The sequence below is a fragment of the Canis lupus genome, chromosome 5, assembly GCF_011100685.1.
Source record: "Canis lupus familiaris isolate Mischka breed German Shepherd chromosome 5, alternate assembly UU_Cfam_GSD_1.0, whole genome shotgun sequence".
Lineage (NCBI taxonomy): Eukaryota > Metazoa > Chordata > Mammalia > Carnivora > Canidae > Canis > Canis lupus.
Window position 1 is genome coordinate 81,872,534 of NC_049226.1, and position 20,793 is coordinate 81,893,326.

General features: G+C 47.3%; 2 protein-coding genes across 16 annotated transcripts in view; one reads left to right on the forward strand and one right to left on the reverse strand.

The window, feature by feature from the left end:
• The first annotated feature begins 502 nt into the window (after positions 1 to 502).
• ESRP2 (epithelial splicing regulatory protein 2) lies at positions 503 to 10,687 on the forward strand. 11 transcript variants are annotated; one of them, XR_005360213.1, is made up of 17 exons: positions 508 to 775; positions 862 to 990; positions 2,445 to 2,558; positions 2,667 to 2,781; positions 3,116 to 3,214; positions 3,433 to 3,487; positions 3,561 to 3,671; positions 3,747 to 3,879; positions 3,965 to 4,007; positions 4,168 to 4,469; positions 4,583 to 4,795; positions 4,912 to 5,110; positions 5,256 to 5,442; positions 5,742 to 5,907; positions 5,984 to 6,089; positions 9,214 to 9,378; positions 9,796 to 10,687. XR_005360213.1 is itself a non-coding variant. In XM_038538528.1 (16 exons), the coding sequence occupies exons 1-15, from the start codon at positions 578 to 580 to the stop codon at positions 6,071 to 6,073; spliced, it is 2,154 nt and encodes a 717-aa protein (XP_038394456.1). In that variant the 5' UTR covers positions 508 to 577; the 3' UTR covers positions 6,074 to 6,089; positions 9,759 to 10,687. The 11 variants fall into 11 exon arrangements, 2 of the variants coding, with proteins under 2 accessions (XP_038394456.1, XP_038394455.1); XR_005360214.1 differs by having other exon boundaries at positions 3,564 to 3,671; positions 5,984 to 9,378; positions 9,796 to 10,681; XM_038538528.1 differs by lacking the exon at positions 9,214 to 9,378 and having other exon boundaries at positions 9,759 to 10,687.
• NFATC3 (nuclear factor of activated T cells 3) overlaps positions 7,809 to 20,793 on the reverse strand; it is a 139,304-nt gene continuing 126,319 nt past the window's right edge. For 2 of the 5 annotated variants that reach the window (XM_038538523.1, XM_038538524.1), the window contains one exon: positions 7,809 to 10,032. In XM_038538523.1, the coding sequence (XP_038394451.1) occupies positions 9,933 to 10,032 (100 nt within the window). In that variant the 3' untranslated portion in view covers positions 7,809 to 9,932. Of the gene's footprint in view, positions 10,033 to 19,433; positions 19,564 to 20,793 lie in introns of those variants that run through there. The other 3 variants (XM_038538522.1, XR_005360210.1, XM_038538525.1) reach the window with 3 other exon arrangements.

Genomic DNA, 20,793 nt, shown 5'->3' on the forward strand with positions numbered 1-20,793 from the left:
TGGGTGATAGCGGGTAATTCACCGCCCTCTTTGGTGACTTTCATCAGCCCCCACACCGGCCGTCAGGACCCCCACTGGCCCTGGAATGGCTCCCGGTGATTTTCACAAATGCCATGTGACCCCTACGCCCTGCAGAAGGTCCCTGGGCGCAGGCCTCACGGCGGGGAGGGGCAGAGGGCGGCGGGATCGCCCCAGGAGGCAGGCACGGCCCACGGACCGAGTGGGAGTCTGGGCGGCGAGCGCGCACCCGGGCCGGCGAGGGAGCGCGCGCGCTCTGGGCTGGGCGCTGGGCGCTGGGCGCCGGCCGCCTGCGCCGCGCTCCCGGGGCCGCCTGGGTCACGTGGCCGGCGGGGCCGCCAGGTAACTCGCCCGGAGAGGGCGGGGGCCAGTGGCCGCCCCGCCCCACGGGGCGCCGCGGGCGGGTCTCAGCGGCGCCCACTGCGCCGGCCGGGCCGCAGGTGCCGCCCCCGACACACCGGGTCCCGCCCAAGCTGATTGGTGTCTGCCGTCGGCCGGTGCGTGCGTGCGCCTCGTCGGTCCGCGTGTGTCTGGCCGAGCGCCCCCTTCCTCTGCGGCCATGACTCCGCCGCCTCCCCAGCCACCGCCCCCCGGCCCGGACCCCGCCTCGGACTCGGTCGCCGACCCCCGCCCCGCGCCTGGACCCCTGGTCGTGCTGTTCGGGGCCACGGCCGGTGCGTTGGGGCCGGACCTGGGCTCCGACGAGACCGACTTAATCCTCCTGGTCTGGCAAGTGGTGGAGCCGCAGAGCCGGCAGGTACGGCGAGGAGGGGCGGTGGGGCTCCCGCGGGCTTCAGGGTCCGAGGGGAGCGGTGGCTGATCGGCTCCCCCCGCCGCTCGTAGGTGGGGACGTTGCACAAGTCATTGGTTCGCGCCGAGGCGGCGGCGCTGAGTCCGCAGTGCCGCGAGGCGAGCGGCCTGAGCGCCGACAGCTTGGCGCGGGCCGAGCCGCTGGACAAGGTGCTGCAGCAGGTGAGCGTCGGGGCCCGGCCGGGCCGCGGGGACATCGCCCGGCGGGACCGGCGGCGGGGGGCGAGGCCTGGTGTGCTGCGACCAATCGGCCTGGGTGGTAGGACGGGTTCCTGTTGTTTAAAAGTTTCAGAGGTTCCCGCGTGTGCCGGCCCTTCCTGGGGGCGCCCTGCTTCTCAGCCTTCCCGGGATCCACTCCTACTTACGCGGCGGGACGGAGGCCGCGAGACCCCTCCCAGGGCCGGCGGGGCTGGGAGGCCGAGACCGAGACGCCTTTGGGAACCCGCCTGGCCGGGTCTCCCAGCCCAGCAGTCGGAAGCTGAAAGGGCCGAAGGGGCCCAGCCTTGGCCATAGGTCACGGTCCCCGCCGCCTGCGACCTCGGCCCACCCAGCGGCCTGGGCGACGCGGGAGCGGGGGCGTAGGGCGGGGTCTGCCTGGGAGGCAGACGCCGCCAGGTGTAAGCGGCTCGTCTAGGCCTGCCCCGGCCGGCTGGCCAGGCGTGGGCGCTGTCCGGACCCCGCCTGGAGGCTACCTGCCTCCCGAGCGCAGAGGCCCGGTGCCTCCCAGGCCTGGCTCCAGCGGGAGGCGGTTCCCACTGCTGTTTTCTTTCTCTTATCTTCACTAACTGCACTCACCCTGTGCCTGGTCTCGAGCGTAAGGGCTTTAAGTGCTTTACGTGCACAAATTCTTTCCTTTTCCAGCAACTCCGCTGGTTCTCCGCTGGTGAGGTGCTGAACCTGATCCTGTTCCAGGGGCTCCCAGGCTACACCGTACTTGGAGAGTGTGCTGGAGGAGCACTGGGTTGGCTTGCCCTGGGCCTGCGCTTAGTGCTTCTCCCTCTCCTCTGGCTGGGAAGGAAGGCCGGGTGGGGGGCGGGGGCTGGGCAGCTTGGGGAGTGCCACCCCCTCTGTGAGCAAACAACTCCGTGCCAGCCGGTCGATAGGGTGTGGGTCAAAGCTCGCACTGCCCCTGGCGTCCAGGTGTGGAGCTCTGTCCTTGGATTTTCTCTGCCCATGGGTTGGTCAGACCTAGAGGCGGGGCTGCCATTGACCATGAGCCAGCTGGGCCTCAGGCAGGATTGGGCCTCCCCCACCTGTCTGAGGGTGGTGCCTGGTCAGGGACAGGTTTAACCTGCTTTGCCCCGCCCCTTCCCACCTGCTTGTCCCACTCCACCAGGTGTTTGCTCTGGCCCCACTCCAGACTCTTGGGAGTGTGTGTGATGGGGGCTTGGGTGATAATGTGACTGCCCCCATTTGGCCTGGAGAAGCTGACAGTGGACTGGGGGAGAAAAGGGACACAGGACCAGGCCCAAGGACTGTGGCCAACTCCTCCCCAGGCAGGGCAGAGCTGAACATCTAGCTGAACCAGCTTGGTAGCCTGTGTCCTCCCTCCTCCTTCCTCTTGCCCGCCCAGCTCTGAGTCTGTGTCTGTCTCTCTCCCCACTCTCTGTCCCCAGTTCTCACAGCTGGTGAGCGGGGATGTGGCTCTGCTGGGCGGGGGCCCCTACATGCTATGCACTGATGGGCAGCAGCTGCTGCGACAGGTCCTGCACCCTGAGGCCTCCAGGAAGGTATGCCACCGAGGGCACAACGGGGTAGGGTGCCCAGGACCTCCTGTCATGGGGGTGGGCAGGGCAGCTCAGTTCCCCCTATTCATGCCCACTCCCATGTGCCGCCAGAACCTGGTGCTCCCCGACACCTTCTTCTCCTTCTACGACCTCCGCAGAGAGTTCCATGTGCAGCACCCAAGAGCCCGCCCTGCCAGGGAGCTCACCGTGGCCACCATGGCACAGGGTATCTGTGACCCGGCGGGGTTAGGGTGGAGGGGAGGCTGTAGGCTGTTTTTGAGTATGTGCGTCCTGGGGGGTTATATAAACACACGCGGGTTTACGCTATCTGCCAAGTCCTGAGGACACACGCTTCTGTGTCTGCGCTGGGGTGTGTTTGGAATACGGACGTGTGTCCACATAGGTCTGGGCTGGAGACTTGTAAGGACATACAGGAGCTGGATCAGAACCAACATGTTTGCTGGGATTCTGCATGTGTCCCCCAAAGGGACTTGGGCCTGGGTAGGACCAAGATTGGTGCTCATGCTGGGATTTTCTCACGGTTCTTTCTCTGCTCATAGACTTGGGGCTAGAGACAGATGCCACAGAGGATGACTTTGGGGTCTGGGAAGTGAAGACAATGGTAGCGGTCATCCTCCACCTGCTCGAAGGGCCCAGTGGTAAGGTTCGCCTCAGCACCGGTCACCTGCTCTAGGACTGGGCATCTGCCTCTTACTCCCTCAAAGTCCCCATCCCCATTTGTTACCTTCTGTGAGAGACCATAGGTAGGAGCTCCTCTGTCACTGCCTTATCCCCCTCAACTGTCCTCTCTTTGCAGAGCTTGGTGGGGAGACCCCCTCCACCAGACCCTGCTGACCCCCATGCCATATCCTCTCAGGTCAATTGTTTTCGAAGGCAGAGGTGGTAAAGCAGAAGTATGAGACAGGTCCTTGGTGAGTGTGGGGGCCGGGGTGGGCGGTGACACGTGTGGGGGGCGCAGCTCTGACTCTGTGCCCGCCCCCACAGCAGCAAGGCCGACGTGGTGGACAGTGAGACCGTGGTGCGGGCCCGCGGGTTGCCCTGGCAGTCATCAGACCAGGATGTGGCTCGATTCTTCAAAGGGCTCAACATTGCCAGGTAGGTACGGCAGGATGGGTGGGCTCCGGCGGGCAGGCCTGCCCGGGAGGCACTAACGCAGCACTGGCTCGGCAGGGGCGGCGTCGCACTCTGCCTCAACGCCCAGGGCCGCAGAAACGGCGAGGCCCTCATCCGCTTTGTGGACAGCGAGCAGCGGGACCTAGCGCTGCAGAGACACAAGCACCACATGGGTGTCCGCTATATTGAGGTGGGCCTTGGGCCGGGGGAGCAGCAGGGCAGAGCCGAGGCCGGCCAGGCTGGAGACACACGGGCTGTCCCCGCTGTCCCCACAGGTGTATAAAGCAACAGGAGAGGAGTTTGTCAAGATCGCGGGGGGTGAGTGTGCTCCCAGCAGCAGCGGCGGCTCCCCTGGTTCTCCGTCCATGTCCCACTGGCCCACCGCCCCCTGCCTTTCTGCTCCCCATGTGCCGGCGTAGGTGGGTGTTTGGAAGGGCACGGATGAGGTCAGTGGGTGACTCCCATGCCTCTCACCAAGGCACATCACTAGAGGTGGCTCGTTTCCTGTCACGGGAAGACCAAGTGATCCTGCGGCTACGGGGACTGCCCTTCTCAGCCGGGCCAGCGGACGTGCTGGGCTTTCTGGGGCCAGAGTGCCCGGTGACTGGGGGTGCTGATGGGCTGCTCTTTGTGCGCCACCCTGACGGCCGGCCCACTGGTGATGCCTTTGCCCTCTTTGCCTGTGAGGAGCTGGCACAGGCTGCCCTGCGCAGGCACAAGGGCATACTGGGTAAGCGATACATTGAACTCTTCCGGAGCACTGCAGCTGAGGTGCAGCAGGTGAGCACCCAGGGCTCCCCCTACCCACCGTGTGCTTCTCCAGGGTACCCCTTCCATGCCTTGGACCCCTGCCCTATGTGGCGTGACCGGCCTGTCGCTGCCTTCCTTACCAGGTCCTGAACCGCTACGCATCCAGCCCACTCCTTCCCGCACTCACGGCTCCACTGCTCCCCATCCCCTTCCCACTGGCAGCTGGGACTGGGAGAGACTGTGTACGCCTTCGGGGCCTGCCCTACACCGCCACCATCGAAGACATCCTGAGCTTTCTGGGGGAGGCAGCGGCCGACATCCGGCCCCACGGTGTGCACATGGTGCTCAACCAGCAGGTGGGGCTGGTGCCAGTGGGGAGACCTCCATAGTGAGAGAGGGGTTTGTGGTTGCGGGTCAGGTGCTCTAGCACGTGACAGATCACAGACCCTTTACAAGACCACCATGTGCGCAGGGCCGGCCATCTGGCGATGCTTTCATCCAGATGACGTCAGCAGAGCGGGCCCTAGCTGCTGCTCAGCGTTGCCATAAGAAAGTGATGAAGGAACGCTATGTGGAAGTGGTCCCCTGCTCCACAGAGGAGATGAGTCGCGTGCTAATGGGGGGCACCTTGGGCCGCAGTGGCATGTCCCCTCCACCCTGCAAGCTGCCTTGTGAGTGTCCCAGGGGCTGGGGAAGGTGGTGTGTGGGGGCCGAGCTGTTACAACTTTCACTTTCTACAGGGAGACACTTTACTGGCTGCCTCACCCAGGGCAGTGCTGGGCTCCCTGCAGATGCACTCTCTACTTCTGCCTCCAGGCCTCTCACCACCCACCTACGCCACCTTCCAGGCCACCCCAACACTCATTCCCGCTGAGACGGCAGCTCTGTATCCCTCTTCAGCACTGCTCCCGGCTGCCAGGGTGCCTGCTGCCCCCACCCCTGTTGCCTACTACCCAGGGCCAGCCACTCAACTCTACATGAACTATACTGCTTACTACCCCAGGTACCAGCTGCTTAAGAAAACTCCACAGTCTTGCCCCAATTCTGGTTTGGGGGAGGCTCATGATCCCCTTTCTGGGCCAGACAGTCCAAGGTCTGTTAGAGCTGGGACTTATTCTAAGATGGTCAAGGGAGTGACAGGTATGGCCTGGCGGATACCATCTATAGATTGGAATGGAGAGGACGGACTCTAGAGACTGAGGTTTTAGGGAGGAGGAGTTGAACTAAGCACAAGGCAGAGACCAGGGCAGGAGAGAGGCAGGTGGGACTGCACTCCTAAAATCCCTGCCTCTCCCATCCTAGCCCCCCAGTGTCCCCCACCACAGTGGGCTACCTCACCACACCTCCTGCTGCCCTGGCCTCTGCTTCCACCTCAGTGTTGTCCCAGCCAGGAGCCCTGGTCCGTATGCAGGGTGTCCCATATACAGCCGGTATGAAGGATCTGCTCAGCGTTTTCCAAGCCTATCAGGTGAGGTGTGGCTGGAGGGCATGGGAACGTGGCTGAGCCAGGGGCTCCCTCCCCTAAATCTCTTTCCCTCCTACAGTTAGCCCCTGATGACTACACCAGTTTGGTGCCTGTTGGTGACCCGCCTCGCACTGTGCTACAGGCCCCCAAAGAGTGGGTGTGTTTGTAGGTGAGGGAGCCAGGAGGTAAGAGCTGGCTGATGTCTAACATGTCTCTCTTGCGTCCAGAGAATCAGTATCCTCAATCAGGTGGCTTCTGGCTTGTCAAAGCTCTCAGAAAGCACCTAGAGGAGCTCAAGCCCCAGGTCCATCTCCCACTTGTTGCTGTCTGTTCACCCCAAAGATGATGGCTGGACCCCTGCATGCAGGGCTGGGGGTGGAATGGTGTTACCCTGCTCCCAATGGCCTGATCTAGGCCTCCTGAGTAGCAGCAAGAGAGCCTTTGGTTGGTTTTGGCTGTGGGGCTGATGTCCACAGCAGGCTTGGTTTTCTTTTTAAAATGTAAGCCCTGGTGCCTTCAGTGTATGACTCCTGGGAGCTTCTGAGTAAAGATCCCAACGTTCTACCTTCCCCTGTCCCTTCTGGTAGGGGGCAGGGAGACAGAGAATGCTGGCCCCGGCCCCCAGGAGGATACTTGGACCTTAGTGGCCACATTGTGCCATGGGTCTGAGGATGCTAACTCTCCGCTTGGCACAAGGAATATCAGGTGGCAAAATCACAGTTGGTTTTGATGGACTGTACTGCAGTATCCCCAGAGGACACTAGAGGGCAGGAAGCCCTCACACAAAAACTCAGACTTGAATTTTAAAGGGGACTTTCTGCCTACTTTTCATGCACACCTTGGGCGGGCCAGTGGTCTTGAACTCAGCAGACTTCGTGGAATGCCCTTTGCACCCATTAAGAGGGTACATAATTGAAGCTTTGGAAAGAATTTGGAATTCTGCTTACTTCTCCGTAAAATAAAGGTTCCTAACCAGGTGGATTTTTTAAAAGCCAAAGTGCCCTTAGCTTTGGATCCCAGAGTGTGGGGCTCCACCCTTGCCCCAGGCAGAGGAAAACTCAGGCAGATTTCAAGGACACTGTTAACCTGTCATCATTTATTATTTCAGCACTGTAACTGAGGAACCTGAATTGCTGACTCTTCCCTTTGTTATTTGTGTAAGGAGCACTATACTCCTAGAAAAGGTTTTAAAATACAAAATGTCTAAGAAAACACAATTCCAAGTGCTGTAAACATAACTCAGAACCAATTCCTTAACTGAACATCACCCATTTTAAAAAACATAAGGTTTCAGCTTGAGCCCATCTGAGTGTTAAAGATAACCATCTGTACTGAATATTAAAAACAGGGCTTCAAGGCCAGAGGGCGCCTGGTTGGCACAGTCGATTGAGCCTACACTTGGTTTCAGCTCAGGTGGTGATCTTGTGGGGCTCTCTTTGCCCCTCCCCCTGTAAAATAAGTAAGTCCTCAAACAAATAAGAACCACCACCCCAGGGCTTCACTGCCAGATCCAGCAGAGCTCTATAATGGTTAGCCTCGGGCAGGGGTGGGTTGCACAGGCAGCAGCACCAAACGTAAACCCGAAGACAAGACATCTGGTCCCTTTCAAGATGTTTTCAGCCATGTTTCTCTGAGAATCTCTAGTAAGCAAAAGGCTGCTTATCTCATTCCTCAACCCAGAATCAGCACAGGTTGGTTGGGGTAGGGGTAGGGGCCAGGGCATGCTGAGTTGCTCAATGTTGCTACTAGAAGTCAGTTTACACAATCCAATGGATATGTGCTTTAACACCACTTCTGTTGCACAAAGTTTAAAGTCTTTACTTACCTACAAAGCCAAAGAATATTGATTCTTAAACCAAAGATTTTACAAAATGATATAAGACTGCCCACATAGTATACAAAGCTCTATTTTAAAATTTAACTTTTATTTTAAATAGGAAAGCATTTCTAGTGCTACAGGCATCAAGGTATTTAAAAGGCATCGAAATTTGGTGCATAGCAACTCTGGATCATAGAGGCTTTTATTCCTGAAGGCAGCAAAGCAACCCCCAAAGGGTCTTGCAAAAACCCATGTGAGGCAGCTACCCCAGGGGCAAGAGGGTAGAGGCAAGTCCGGCCAGCTGTCTGGAGCTTCCTGTCAGGGGCCGCCTCTCACAACCCCTCCAAAGGCAGCTGTAGGCTACCAACTACAGGCCCTGAAGCAAATCTCACTATCCACACTCTGACACAAAACTTAAAGAAAATATGAAAACACCCAGCTCCAAGAGGGACTAGAGTGATTTGTTGAAGGATATACATTTTTCTCTAACTAGTTTTAGGGGGAAAATTAAATCATCATGGTTTGAAGAGGGCATAAAAATAAAAAGACCATACTTCATCCCGTAGGAGGTGAACATTTCTACCTGGCTGACTAGAGGTGGTGGCCAGTGACCCGGCTCCCTCTGCCCAGGCCTCAGCTGACCTCAATAGAGTCCTGGTATCTAGGACTCATTATCCCCTGGAGTAACATCAAGCCTTTGACCAGCTCAGCACACTGTCGCACATATAGGCACTCAAAAGAATTTCCTTCCTGAATAAATGAAATTACATGATTTTGTGTGCAAGCATTCTACAAACTTCAGGTGCTTTGAAATGGCCCCAGCCTTGGAATAGGTACTAATCCCATTAATGGGATGGGTAAGGGCAGAGTTTGGAAAAAGCACCCAACTCGGGCACCTCCTTTGGTAGACAGCAGGCTGGAGTTTCTTACTGGCCCCTGCGTTGGGCACCAGCCTCACCAGCAGCAGCACCAGGGCATCTTTGGTGTGGAGGGTTAGGTCTATGATGCTACCTCATGTTTGGGTTTGCCTCAAAGCCTTTTGGGGAAAAGGCTTGGTTTTAGGCCATGCAGAAGGGACAAGGTAGGCCAGAAACATTTTAGGCTGTAAACAGAATGAGGGATAAGCCTTTCATGCCACTGTGAACCTTAAAAGCTTCCCATCTGGAGTCCTGTATTTTCTCTGCTCCTTTTTTTTTTTTTCCTGCTCCTCTTTTGAAGCATAGCTTATTTGTGCTTAGCTTCTGACACAGCCTGGCCTCTAGAGATGAGCTAGAACCAGCAAATTTGCCTAAACCGTCATAAGGCTATGGCTTCAAAGGATATAGAGCAGCCAAATGCAGATAAACTACCATTCGGAAAAGGTCTGGGACCAGAGGACACAAGAAAAGCACTCCACAGCGTACTTGTTTGCAGGATGGCAGGATATTAAAGCTATCAAGCTAAAAAACCCACCTTTCAAAGTCACCTTATGTGTCGCTATCTTATCCAAGGCCCTGAGGGAAAAAAGCAATTTCAACATGGAGTCATTATGGAGAGACTGCAGGAAGATTACCTAAAAAGTTATAAAAAGGCTATGCTCTGGAATGTCGTTTTATATTCCAACACTTCAATGATTGGAATGGTCTCCTCACGTTAACAGTTTACTTTTATAAGAGGTATGAGCTACATTTGGCTTTATTTCCTATAAATCTATGAAAGGCTTTAGGGCATGCTGAGTTTCTGAGGCATAGGTGTGGGCTTGGGAGAATTTTTTTTTCATGTTTACCTCTGGAAGGTTTTATCAAAAGTTACTACTTTAAAAATATCATCAAAGCTAAAGAGTCCTTCAAATGACCATAAAGGAGTACAAATCACCAATCACAGCTAAGCAACCAGGTCACTTGCAAAAGCAGCACCTCTGAAATGGAGAGCCTGCTGCATTCACACTCAAAGCACCCATCATATAAAAGTATCCTATTTAAATATAAAAAGCAAAGCTCATTTCCCCAAAGCTCAGTCTATGCTGCTCCTGTTCTTTTACAAAAATCTACCCAAGGCCTGAGGTGGAGGAATGCTGCTTTCCCCACATACAGTGATCCCAACTCCTGGCGCCAGTCCTGAAGGCCACAGAATTGGAAACCCAAGGTCCAAGGAGAGAAACATGCTGAGAAGTCCATGGTGGTGGACACATGGCTGCAGCGAGCACTGTTAGAGCCCATCGGATCTTCCTCTATCCAGGGAATTGGGACCTGGGAGGGGAGCCTCCCTGCTCGCCCCTGTTCCTTGGGAAACAGAAATCTGGGACATGTCTCTCCCAATTATCTCGTTCACTGAAAAACAAGAAAAGGGAAAATGATTAGTGACCTGTGTGTGACTGACCATAGGATGCTCAAAGGCAAGTTCCATTTCAAACACATTTTTTCGCTTTCTGAAGTTTTCTATAAAGGTAAATGCAGTGCTTAAAGCCTACTCCTAAACTGAATGGAGACCTAAGTCCAGAAGTTATTCCAGCCCCTGCTTTTCCCTTTCAGTTCAGTTTGGGTTGGGAAGGGAGATGGCTCAGGGAACAGGAAACATTCTTACCCTCACTCTAAAAAGCTCATGCTTGGGATCCCTGGGTGGCGCAGCGGTTTGGCGCCTGCCTTTGGCCCAGGGCGCGATCCTAGAGACCCGGGATCGAATCCCACGTTGGGCTCCCGGTGCATGGAGCCTGCTTCTCCCTCTGCCTATGTCTATCTCTCAATCTCTCTCAATCTCTCTCTCTCTCTCTCTCTCTGTGACTATCATAAATAAAGATCTTAATAAAATAAAATAAAATAAAAAGCTCTAGAACTGAAGATAGCATACTTCTTAAATGTGTTTACCTTAATCTAACTTTTCCTTAATTTGCATCCCTTTAGGAGGGTCTTCCCCTTCTGATTCCTGGAGAGTACTTTGTATGTAAAGTGAGTGAAAATAAATGCTTTGGTGAGAATAAAAGAATATTTGGGAATTGTTCTGTTACTTTATGCTAATACAAAAGTATCCTTTATTATGTTGGGGGCATTTATACTGTTTCTCATCCTTTCAGAAAAGATTCTTGCTTTTTTGTTGGTTTCTATGACAAGCCAAGCAGTAAACATATAATGCTTTGTGAAGTCCAATGCAGAAAACTTCAGTCTTAAGTAACCAGTATAGAAATTCTCCCAGTAAGAACCTTAAGTTCTCTCATCATGAGAATTCTTTGCTTTGAAATGAAAATTCTTTATCAACTGAAGATTATACTCCTAGGCACATTCTCAAAAGAATTGAAAACACACGTAAACTTGTACTCGAATACAAGGTCACAGCAGCACTATTCATAACAGTCCCAAAGTGGAAACAACCCAGATGTCTACCAAGTGATGAATGGATAAACAAAATATGGGCTATCCATACAGTGGAACACTATTCAGCCACAAGAAGGAATGAAGTTCTAATACATGCTACAACATGGATGAACCTTGAAAAGATGATGCTAAGTGAAAAAACAAAAAAAAAAAAAAAAAAACAGACACAAAAGATCATATACGGTTTGATTCCATTTGTATAAAATAGCACAAACAGGTTAACCACGCACCTCATTACCAGGAGTATGGTGGGAGTGACTGCTAACAGGTATGGGTTTCTTTCTTTCTTTCTTTCTTTCTTTCTTTCTTTCTTTCTTTCTTTCTTTCTTTCTTTCTTTCTTTTTTTGGAGGGATCAAAGTTTTATAAAATTAGATAATGGTCATAGTTGCACAACTGTGAATATACTAAAACCACTGAATGATACATTTTCAAGGATGAATTTTACAGTAATGAATTATATCTCAATATAGCTGTTATAAATGAAAACAGGCCAAGACAAAACAACAACTTAGAAATGTGATGTGATCACAGAGCAAAGGAGACACTATCAATCACTTAAAAAAAAATCTTCAAGTATTAAATTAATATCTCTTTATAGTTTAGGTAATCAAAAAAAATTCTTGAAATTCATATACTGATGGCTAGAAGAAGGAACTAACATTCACTTCACAAATATTTACTGAGCATCTATGAGAGTTTACAACTGAAATTTTATAACTTATTTCATCTTCAAAACATGTTAAGGTAACTACTAACCCACTTTATAGGTCAGTTAACTGAGGCTTTGGCAGTTCACATCATTTGCTTAGTAAATGGTGGAATTAATTTCCAAACACCCATCATTTCTTGGAGGCCAAGAGTAGAGAAACAGAGAAATCTTTCAGACAAAGAAAATATGAAAGACCTGGACAAATGTGATGCTTGGGGAGGGAGAGGGAGTATGTTGAGAGTGAGGAAAGGGAGACAGAGAAGAGTGTATAAAGGGGACAGAAATAGAAAAGGCAGCCGTTGGCACCTGTTATTCCAAGCCCCATAACAAGCAAGGAACAGAGTTTTCAGTGTGGACACCATGTATAGTCTATGGGCTAGTCTTATGCCAAGATGGAGCACAAATATGGCCCATGATCTGTGTGTGTGAACTCTCACATAACTCACCACATTGAATTACTGGTACGGGTCATCATCATCTGTCTCTCAAATAGTTTGTGAGCTCTTAAAAGGCAAGGACCTTACTGATGAGGAAACATGAGTTGTTTTTTTTTTAAGATTTTATTTATTCATGAGAGAGACACAGAGAGAGATGAGAGAGAGAGAGGCAGAGACACAGCAGAGGGAGAAGCAGGCTCCATGCCAGGGGCCCGACGTGGGACTACATCCCAGGTCTCCAGGATTACACCCTGGGCCGAAGGCGGTGCTAAACCGCTGAGCCACCTGGGCTGCCCAGAAACATCAGTTTTTGATGACTGAATAAATGGATCCTAATTCAATATAATTACTTGGAAACTATTGGGATTGGTATACAGAAAGGTGGTAGGGTAGGAAAAGGACCAGAAAATGTTATTAAGACTAATGCATGACATCTGATTTTGATTTTGACAGTGTTTATTTTATTTTATTTATTTATTTTAACAGTGTTTATTTTAGATAGGTCTCCCAGCAGTGGCAACAAGCCAAATATAGAAGGGAGTACCAGCTGACAGTCCTCTTTTCCCAGTGCTTATCCCTTCCAAGGACAGTTAACAACAACAACAACAACAAAAAAGGACAGTTAACTTTGGAGATGTTCCAAACTGCCATTTACCACACCTTCTTAAATTATCTCAATTTTCAAGTTTTACATCTACACAGTGATGAGAAATGGTGCTTTATCATCATCAAAAGTCACATGAGTATTTTTTCCCTGTATCTTATGTTTTCTTTTTTTTTTTATTTTTATTTATTTATGATAGTCACAGAGAGAGAGAGAGAGAGAGAGAGGCAGAGAGACAGGCAGAGGGAGAAGCAGGCTCCATGCACCGGGAGCCTGATGTGGGATTCGATCCTGGGTCTCCAGGGTCGCGCCCTGGGCCAAAGGCAGGCACCAAACCGCTGTGCGACCCAGGGATCCCTCTTACGTTTTCTTGAGGATGAGGGTATATATCCAGCACTATCCACCCACTTAACAAGTACACTTTGATGATAAGGACAAACACATCATTTTCTGAGGTAGCCAGGTGATGTTTACAGAAAAGCTTGATCAAAGCTATTTTATTTCTGTTCCCCCTTATCAAAGTTCTGTTGTTCTTTTGCCTGTGGCTTAACCTCACTTAGCTCCAGCAAGCTGGAAGGTTCTTGACTGGGATTTTCAGACTATGATAAAGCCAAGAAGATTTTCCACAAAGAAGCATTCAAGCTGACTGTACTCAAATATACTTTGATACAGAATATTAGTACATAAAATTAGATTTACATACATATTTACATAAATACATAAAAATTAGTAGATTTAAATTCCAGTAGAGCAAGGACCTTATCTATCTTGTTTTCCACTGAACCCTTAATGCTTGGTACCTACTGCATGCTGAATACAATAACTAGCCAAGTGAATATTTTAATATAATTTGGGTACTTGGAAAAACAACAAAAATTATGCTCAAATAATTGCTACAGGTGAATGCTGAATATGAATTTTAGGACAAGGAGTCAGAACTAGAACAAGGCAGTCCTTTTGTCGCCCTTTAGCAATGACTTGAGCACAGTATTGCACAGAATCCGCTGTTCTTCTCTGCCTCTCACTTCTCCCTGAGGCTGGGAGCTTTGGGCTCAGATTCCTACCTCTGGATTCCTGGAATAGCTTTCTGTTAGAATTGGCCAAAATTTGAGCGTCAACTTAAGCAAGTCAAAATTATTACTGGTAAACAAATCTATGATGTAAATTATTTTTTTTTTTAAATTTTTTTTAATTTTATTTATTTATGATAGTCACATAGAGAGAGAGAGAGGCAGAGACACAGGCAGAGGGAGAAGCAGGCTCCATGCACCGGGAGCCCGACGTGGGATTCGATCCGGGGTTCCAGGATCGCGCCCTGGGCCAAAGGCAGGCGCCAAACCGCTGCGCCACCCAGGGATCCCCTATGATGTAAATTATTAACAATACTGATAAACACAGTATTTTTTTTAAGTATAATTGATACATATTTACATTAGTTTCAGGTGTACAACTTAGTGATTAAAAAATCTTAATGATTTGACATTGTTATTTCTTAAAAATACCAACAGCTTGGTAAATTTGGAAACCAAATTTCATTTTCTACTTTCTTTTGAATATATATGACTGAATTTATTCATTTATTTAAACCCTAGTCCAGAAGGTGTTTGAGGTGGCTTTATGTTTTTTCATCAATTTTTTTTTTTAATTTTTATTTATTTATGATAGTCACACAGAGAGAGAGAGAGAGAGAGAGAGAGGCAGAGACACAGGCAGAGGGAGAAGCAGGCTCCATGCACCGGGAGCCCGACGTGGGATTCGATCTCGGGTCTCCAGGATCACGCCCTGGGCCAAAGGCAGGCGCCAAACCGCTGCGCCACCCAGGGATCCCTTTCATCAATTTAATTAAGAGCAGAAAGAGTTTACAGCCCTATTATGCAATTTTATCATTCCCCCTTAAAAAGAGTAAAGTGAATTAAAAGCCTAAAACAAGAGTCAACAGCCCTCAACACCCATGTTAATAGTTTATGTAGGTCACAGCATTTGGCCCACTTGTGACAGCTGCCAGTTACTCCAACACCTGGGTCTCCTGTGCCACCACAACAGAAGTAGTCAGAGCCATCAGCAGTATTTGCTATAAGAACAAGTTCTTTATCCAGAAATTGCTATCCAAATTAACAGTTTACTGGAATGCTACTTCTATACACAAGAATGAGGTGTTGTAACAACAGGTCTCTTATTTAGAGCTATTTCCAATGCTTAAAGGTTTCAGAGCTGGAAGTGACAATCCTGGTGTGGTATGAAATCTCACCACCAGGTGGAGAGGGGCAGAGTAACCCAGGACACTGCCTCTGGGGTAGGCACATAGTCATATGCGCAAAAGCCCAAAGGGCCTTTCTAACTAGCATCTGAGCATCTTGAGAATTTTTTTTTTTTTTTTTTTTTCATCTTGAGAATTTTTGTAAATGATTTCTGGGTATAATTAGACTATTTATATATATTATTTCATTTTGAAGCTGCAATGATCATTCATCCAGGTTTGGCAAATCCATCTCTTCTTCCCTTCTCTCTACCTAAAGCTTAAAGGTATAATCCATTCTTTGGTGAGCAATTTTATGGAAATGTTATTTTTTTTTTATAAACGAAGTGTGCAATTATTTTCTGAGTTCCACTTGAAAAGAAAAACATGAGAAATTTAGAAGGAATGATTTTAAATGGATGAGAAATCTAATTTTTTAAAAGATTTTCTTTATTTATTCATGAGAGACAGAGAGAGGCAGAGACCCAGGCAGAGGGAGAGGCAAGCTCCTACAGGGAGCCTGACTTCGGACTCGATCCCAGGACTCCAGGATTATGCCCTGAGCCAAAGGCAGACGCTCAACTGCTGGGCCACCTAGGCATCCTGAGAAATCTAATATTTATGGGTTTATTATTCTATAACACAGTTCTGCTAAGATACACTTTTAGTTCTTTTTTTTTCAAAGATTTTATTTATTCATTTATGAGAGAATCAGACAGAGAGAGAGAGAGAGAGAGGCAGAGACATAGGCAGAGGGAGAAGCAGGCTCCATGCAGGGAGCCCGATGTGGGACTTTGTGGGACTTGAACCCAGGAATCCGGAATCATGCCCTGAGCCAAAGGCAGGCGCACTCAACCACTGAGCCACTCAGGCGTCCCATTTTCCAATTCATTCTTAGTAACTGAATTTAGCTATTCACATGGCCACTCAGCTATAAACTACATTTCCCAGCTTCCCTTTTGTAGTTAGGTATGACCATATAAATTTGTTTTTTTCAAATGATATGTGAACAAAAGTGATGTGTGCATCTTCCTCATACCCAGCTCAATAACCTCTTCCCTTCTTTCCCCCCTACCTCTTGCTTTGGGCTAAGTCTCAAATCAAAGTGGTGACTCTTGCTTTGACAATAACTAAGGAAACAGAGAAACAATGAAATAAAAGGAATCCTGATCTCTGAATTACTATGAAGTGTGAGAGAAATTTCCAATGTGGTTAAGTCACTGTATTTTAGAATCTCCATTAGAGTAACCTAGCTTATATTAACAGAATAAAACTCCTCACCATAGGGATCCCTGGGTGGCGCAGCGGTTTAGCGCCTGCCTTGGGCCCAGGGCACGATCCTGGAGACCCGGGATCAAATCCCACGTTGGGCTCCCGGTGCATGGAGCCTGCTTCTCCCTCTGCCTATGTCTCTGCCCCCCCCAACCCTCTGTGACTATCATAAATTAAAAAAAAAAAAACAAAACAACAACAAAAAAACTCCTCACCATAAAGATAACGCAGAAAGAATATTTAAGTATTTTAAGCAAGAACCAAGATAGCTTGAGCTCTACCATGCCAAGTTTTTAATTAAATCATTTTATTATTTTTTTAAGATTTTATTCATTTATTCATGAGAGACAGACAGACAGAGAGAGGCAGACACACAGGCAGAGGGAGGAGCAAGCCCCATGTAGGGAGCCCACGCGGGACTCAATCCCAGGTCTCCAGGATCACGACCTGGGCCGAAGGCGGCGCCAAACTGCTGAGCCACCTGGGCTGCCCTAATTAAGTCATTTTAAATTTTATCCTAAATGTTACACAGCTTTCAACCACAGAACAAAGTGAAAATGTATGCACAAAAATTAGAAGATATCCTTCACTTTTTAACACTAGCTTTATTACTCGTAAAGGAAAATTATGATAGTTTTTTTTTTACCACACACGTAATAACAAGGGAATCAGTCTTGTTATTACGTGTTCTTTCTTCTTTTTTTTTTAATGTATTTTATTTTTTCTTTCTTCTTAAGAAATCTCTTATATGTATGATACCATAGTCAGTGTCATATAGATATTTCCTCTAAAAAAGGTTGTAAATCAAAACATTCTTCAAAGACAAACATTAAATCTGTAGCTGAGTAAACAGTACACAGGTACCTAAAAGTGTATTCAAGTATCAGCATGTATCCTTATTTTAAATCAGCAAAAACTAAAATATGAAAAATTAAAAGCCAGAACCCACTTCTTTTTAATTTGTGTGAAGATGTTGGATTCAGAAGGATTTTAAGATTATAAAAAGATTCCTTCTTTTTCCCTTTTTGTTTTTTTGCACACTGTACATATTCTCTGGATTATCTTGTCCATTTCTATATATGCTCATTCCCAAATCTGACCTCCGGGGACCCAACCTGAGCTCCAGAACCATAAACTCACATGTTTCATTTCACCACCTGTGCTATGGACCCTGTATATACTTGCCTCTTCAAGACATGCTTCAAAAATTTTCTTCATTCTTTCAGCTCTTCAATCAATCTACCCACCTTCCCTCCTGGATCCTTCTTATCATTACTAAGTATGGTAAGGCTTTCTACCTTAAACAAGCAAGCAAACAAATAAAAATCCTAGACCCCACATAGCTCCCTATGTCTAATTTTTTCTTTCATTGCTTAACATCTTAAAGGAGTTATCTACACTGCTTGCTCTTTCATGTTTCTATGTTCATGTTTCTGTTCTTACCTCTTGTTCACTCCTTAGTCATATATTGATCCCTTCATTCCACAAAAACATTTCTTACCAAGATCACTAGTGACCAACTTACTTGTTGCTACATACATAGGAAGAGCTATGGGGTAAACTCTAGAAGAGATAAAACTTTCATTTTGGCTCAGTTGTGACATAATTAGGGTGATTTACTTAATCTTTCTTCAACTGATCTGCTCCATCGTAATATGAGGAAATTCATTTAAATCTTTCTGGTTATAGGGAGGAAGGTTGGGGAAGTGGTCAAAATAGGTAAAAGGGAACTAAGAGAAAAAACTTTGCAGCTGTAAAATAGATAAGCCATGGGGTTGTAATGTAAGCAGAGGAAATATGGTCAATAATATTGTAATAACTTTATATGGTGACAGATGGTAACCAGCCTTTTTTTTTTTTTTAAGACTTAATTTATTTATTCATGAGAGACAGAGAAAGAGGCAGAGACACAGGCAGAGGGAAAAGCAGGCTCTCTGCAGGGAGCCTGATGTGGGACTCAATCCCTCAATCCCGGGACGGGGATCACGCCCTAAACCAAAGGCAGCCACTCAACCGCTTGAGCCACCAGGTGTCCTAGATGGTAACTAGCCTTATCACGGGGATCGTTTTGTAATATATAAAAACAACAAATTACTGTGATGCACATCTGAAAGGAAATTGTATGTCAATTATACTTCAATTAAAAAAAAAAAACCCTCCAGGTTATGACTCTTCTTAGAGAGATGCAGGAATTTAGTTTCTCTTTTTATTCCTCTCATGACTGGAGACAATTAAGTGAGACCAGGGTAGGCTCAGCTTCTGGGAGAAGCCAGTGTTTTGGTGCCTTGTCTAAAGAGGAGGCTTTAGGATCCTAAATATAAAGATTTGGGTAGCCTTTTCCAAATCTAAATTCATTAAAACTAAATTCAAATGGCATTTTGAGAATTATAATTTGTATATTTACAATTTCTATCACATACGTTCATAAAAGGCTTTCGGAGTCTCTGAAAAAAGGAGCTGCATGACCGTGAGGGACTGAAGTGTTCCTGGCGGGTTACTACGGTATAGAAGCCTGAGGCCCAGGCTCTCACTCACACAGACTTCATTTCTATGAATTCTTTCCAAATGGAGTCTCTGAAGAACTATCTAGAGTACAAACATGGGCCTACAAGGCAAGCAGGCTCAAGGGTAAATAATCCAGGTTGCCTCTAACAAATGGATAAAATTTCCTGCTTTATTTCCATTTCATATTGCCTCACATCAAAACTTTATAGAGTACATGACCAGAAATCAGTAGGCTTTATACACCTGATTGGCAACCAGGTTTACTCAGCCACCAACCCATAGAATTCTTTTTCCCCTAAGTCACAGAATTCTTATAGATGGGCTTCTCTATTTTGATTTAATAAATTCAGTTAGACACTTCCCTTCTATTCAAACCCAGATTAAATTTATAAGCACTTTATAAGGCTACAAACCTGAATGTGGTTAGATTTAAAAAGCAGAGTCTTGTAGTCAGAGTGTAGCTCCAAAAAAAAATGAGTGGACCTATCAAGAAGATTGCCCGTGTATGCCCCATCCTCTGTAGCACATGCAAATCCAGCCACTGCATGCAATACCAGACTTGGGTATAAAAACAATGACATATTTCAGTCAACACTCACCCTCTAGATTCTCCAGAAAGGAGCTGGACATGAGAGCTCACTGTGGTTAGGCCATTTCTCTGCTGAACCTGATGGCTGGTGTTCCAAGTCAGACATAAACTGGTCTGTGTCAAAGAAGACAACATCACTACTGAATGGAACAAACCAGAGAGTAACTTAATCTACTACATGCCCAGCCTGTTTTTTCTATTATCAAGAGGAATTTAATCATCCTTCATCTGTCAATCACTACATAAAATGGCTCCCCACATTTTATTAAATAATACAAATATTGGAGTCCAGAGTTTATTTATTTCCAAAAATTAAAAGGACAATAATTTTAAAGTCACAATGATGGTTTCAGCAATTTTATTTTTATTTACTTTTTTAAATAAAGTAAACTCTACCCCTAATGTGGGGCTGGAACTCATGACTCCAAGATCAAGAGTCATGTGCTCTACCGACTAAGCCAGCCAAGTGCCCTGATTTCAGCAATTTATATGACAGATTTAGTTTTAAACAAAATAGTTTATTTAGATCTAATAGTTTATTAGATTGGATCTATTAGTCGTTCCCAAATACTTGTCTATGGCTACCTTAGAATTATCTGGATACTTAATAAAAACAGAACTCCTGGGTTCTACTTCAGACCATGGAATCAAAATGTCTAAAGGGTAGGAGCCAAAAAAAACTATATGCACAGGTAAATCTGAGGGTCATTGGAGGAATACTTTTTAAACTAAAGCCCACATTTATTAGCAGGTTATGAAATCAATTAGGAACTTGGGAACAGCATCTTTTAAAAAGAAATAGAACAAAATACAAGATAGCAGGCTGCATTTTCTTTAATAAAGGTTAAGAATTGGCCTCTGAGACCTTCATGTTAGTTGCATATATATTTTCATTTGTTATATACTAAGTTATGCTATAAAACTTGCTTATTGTAGGGAGCTATCAAAAATGTTTGAAAGTCGCTGTATTCAAGAGTTATCATTGGTCAGTTTTGTGATAACGGCTAACACATTCAGATGCCTAATTAGAGAGCCCAAACACAATGATGCAAAGCCTCCTCCTTTAGCCTAAAAGGAATTATTTTTGGCCTGTGCTTGTTCAACCTCAAACAAAAGGACTTAACCTTTTAGATTCTAGAAGAATGCTTATTTTATCTTAGCACAGAAGAATCTGTATATAGTCTCTGTGAACAATAATTAATACCCTTGTCTTAGGCTGATAAAGGAGGTAAAACAAAGGAGGAGCCAATCTGTGCAAAATGCAATCTCCATTAAGGGATCAAAACAAACAAAACAAAACACAAAAGCCAGAAATCCTTTGTGCTTACAGAAAAAATTTTTCTGCCCTAAGCTTTTTTATAACTAATTTG

Bases quoted from the DNA above. Each gene is read 5' to 3' on its own strand.
- ESRP2 (XM_038538528.1), top strand. From the start codon at position 578: ATGACTCCGCCGCCTCCCCAGCCACCGCCCCCCGGCCCGGACCCCGCC. The intron at 2,559-2,666 runs GTATGCCACCGA...ATGTGCCGCCAG, and splicing joins ACCCTGAGGCCTCCAGGAAG to AACCTGGTGCTCCCCGACAC. The intron at 5,111-5,255 runs GTGAGTGTCCCA...TTCTGCCTCCAG, and splicing joins TCCACCCTGCAAGCTGCCTT to GCCTCTCACCACCCACCTAC.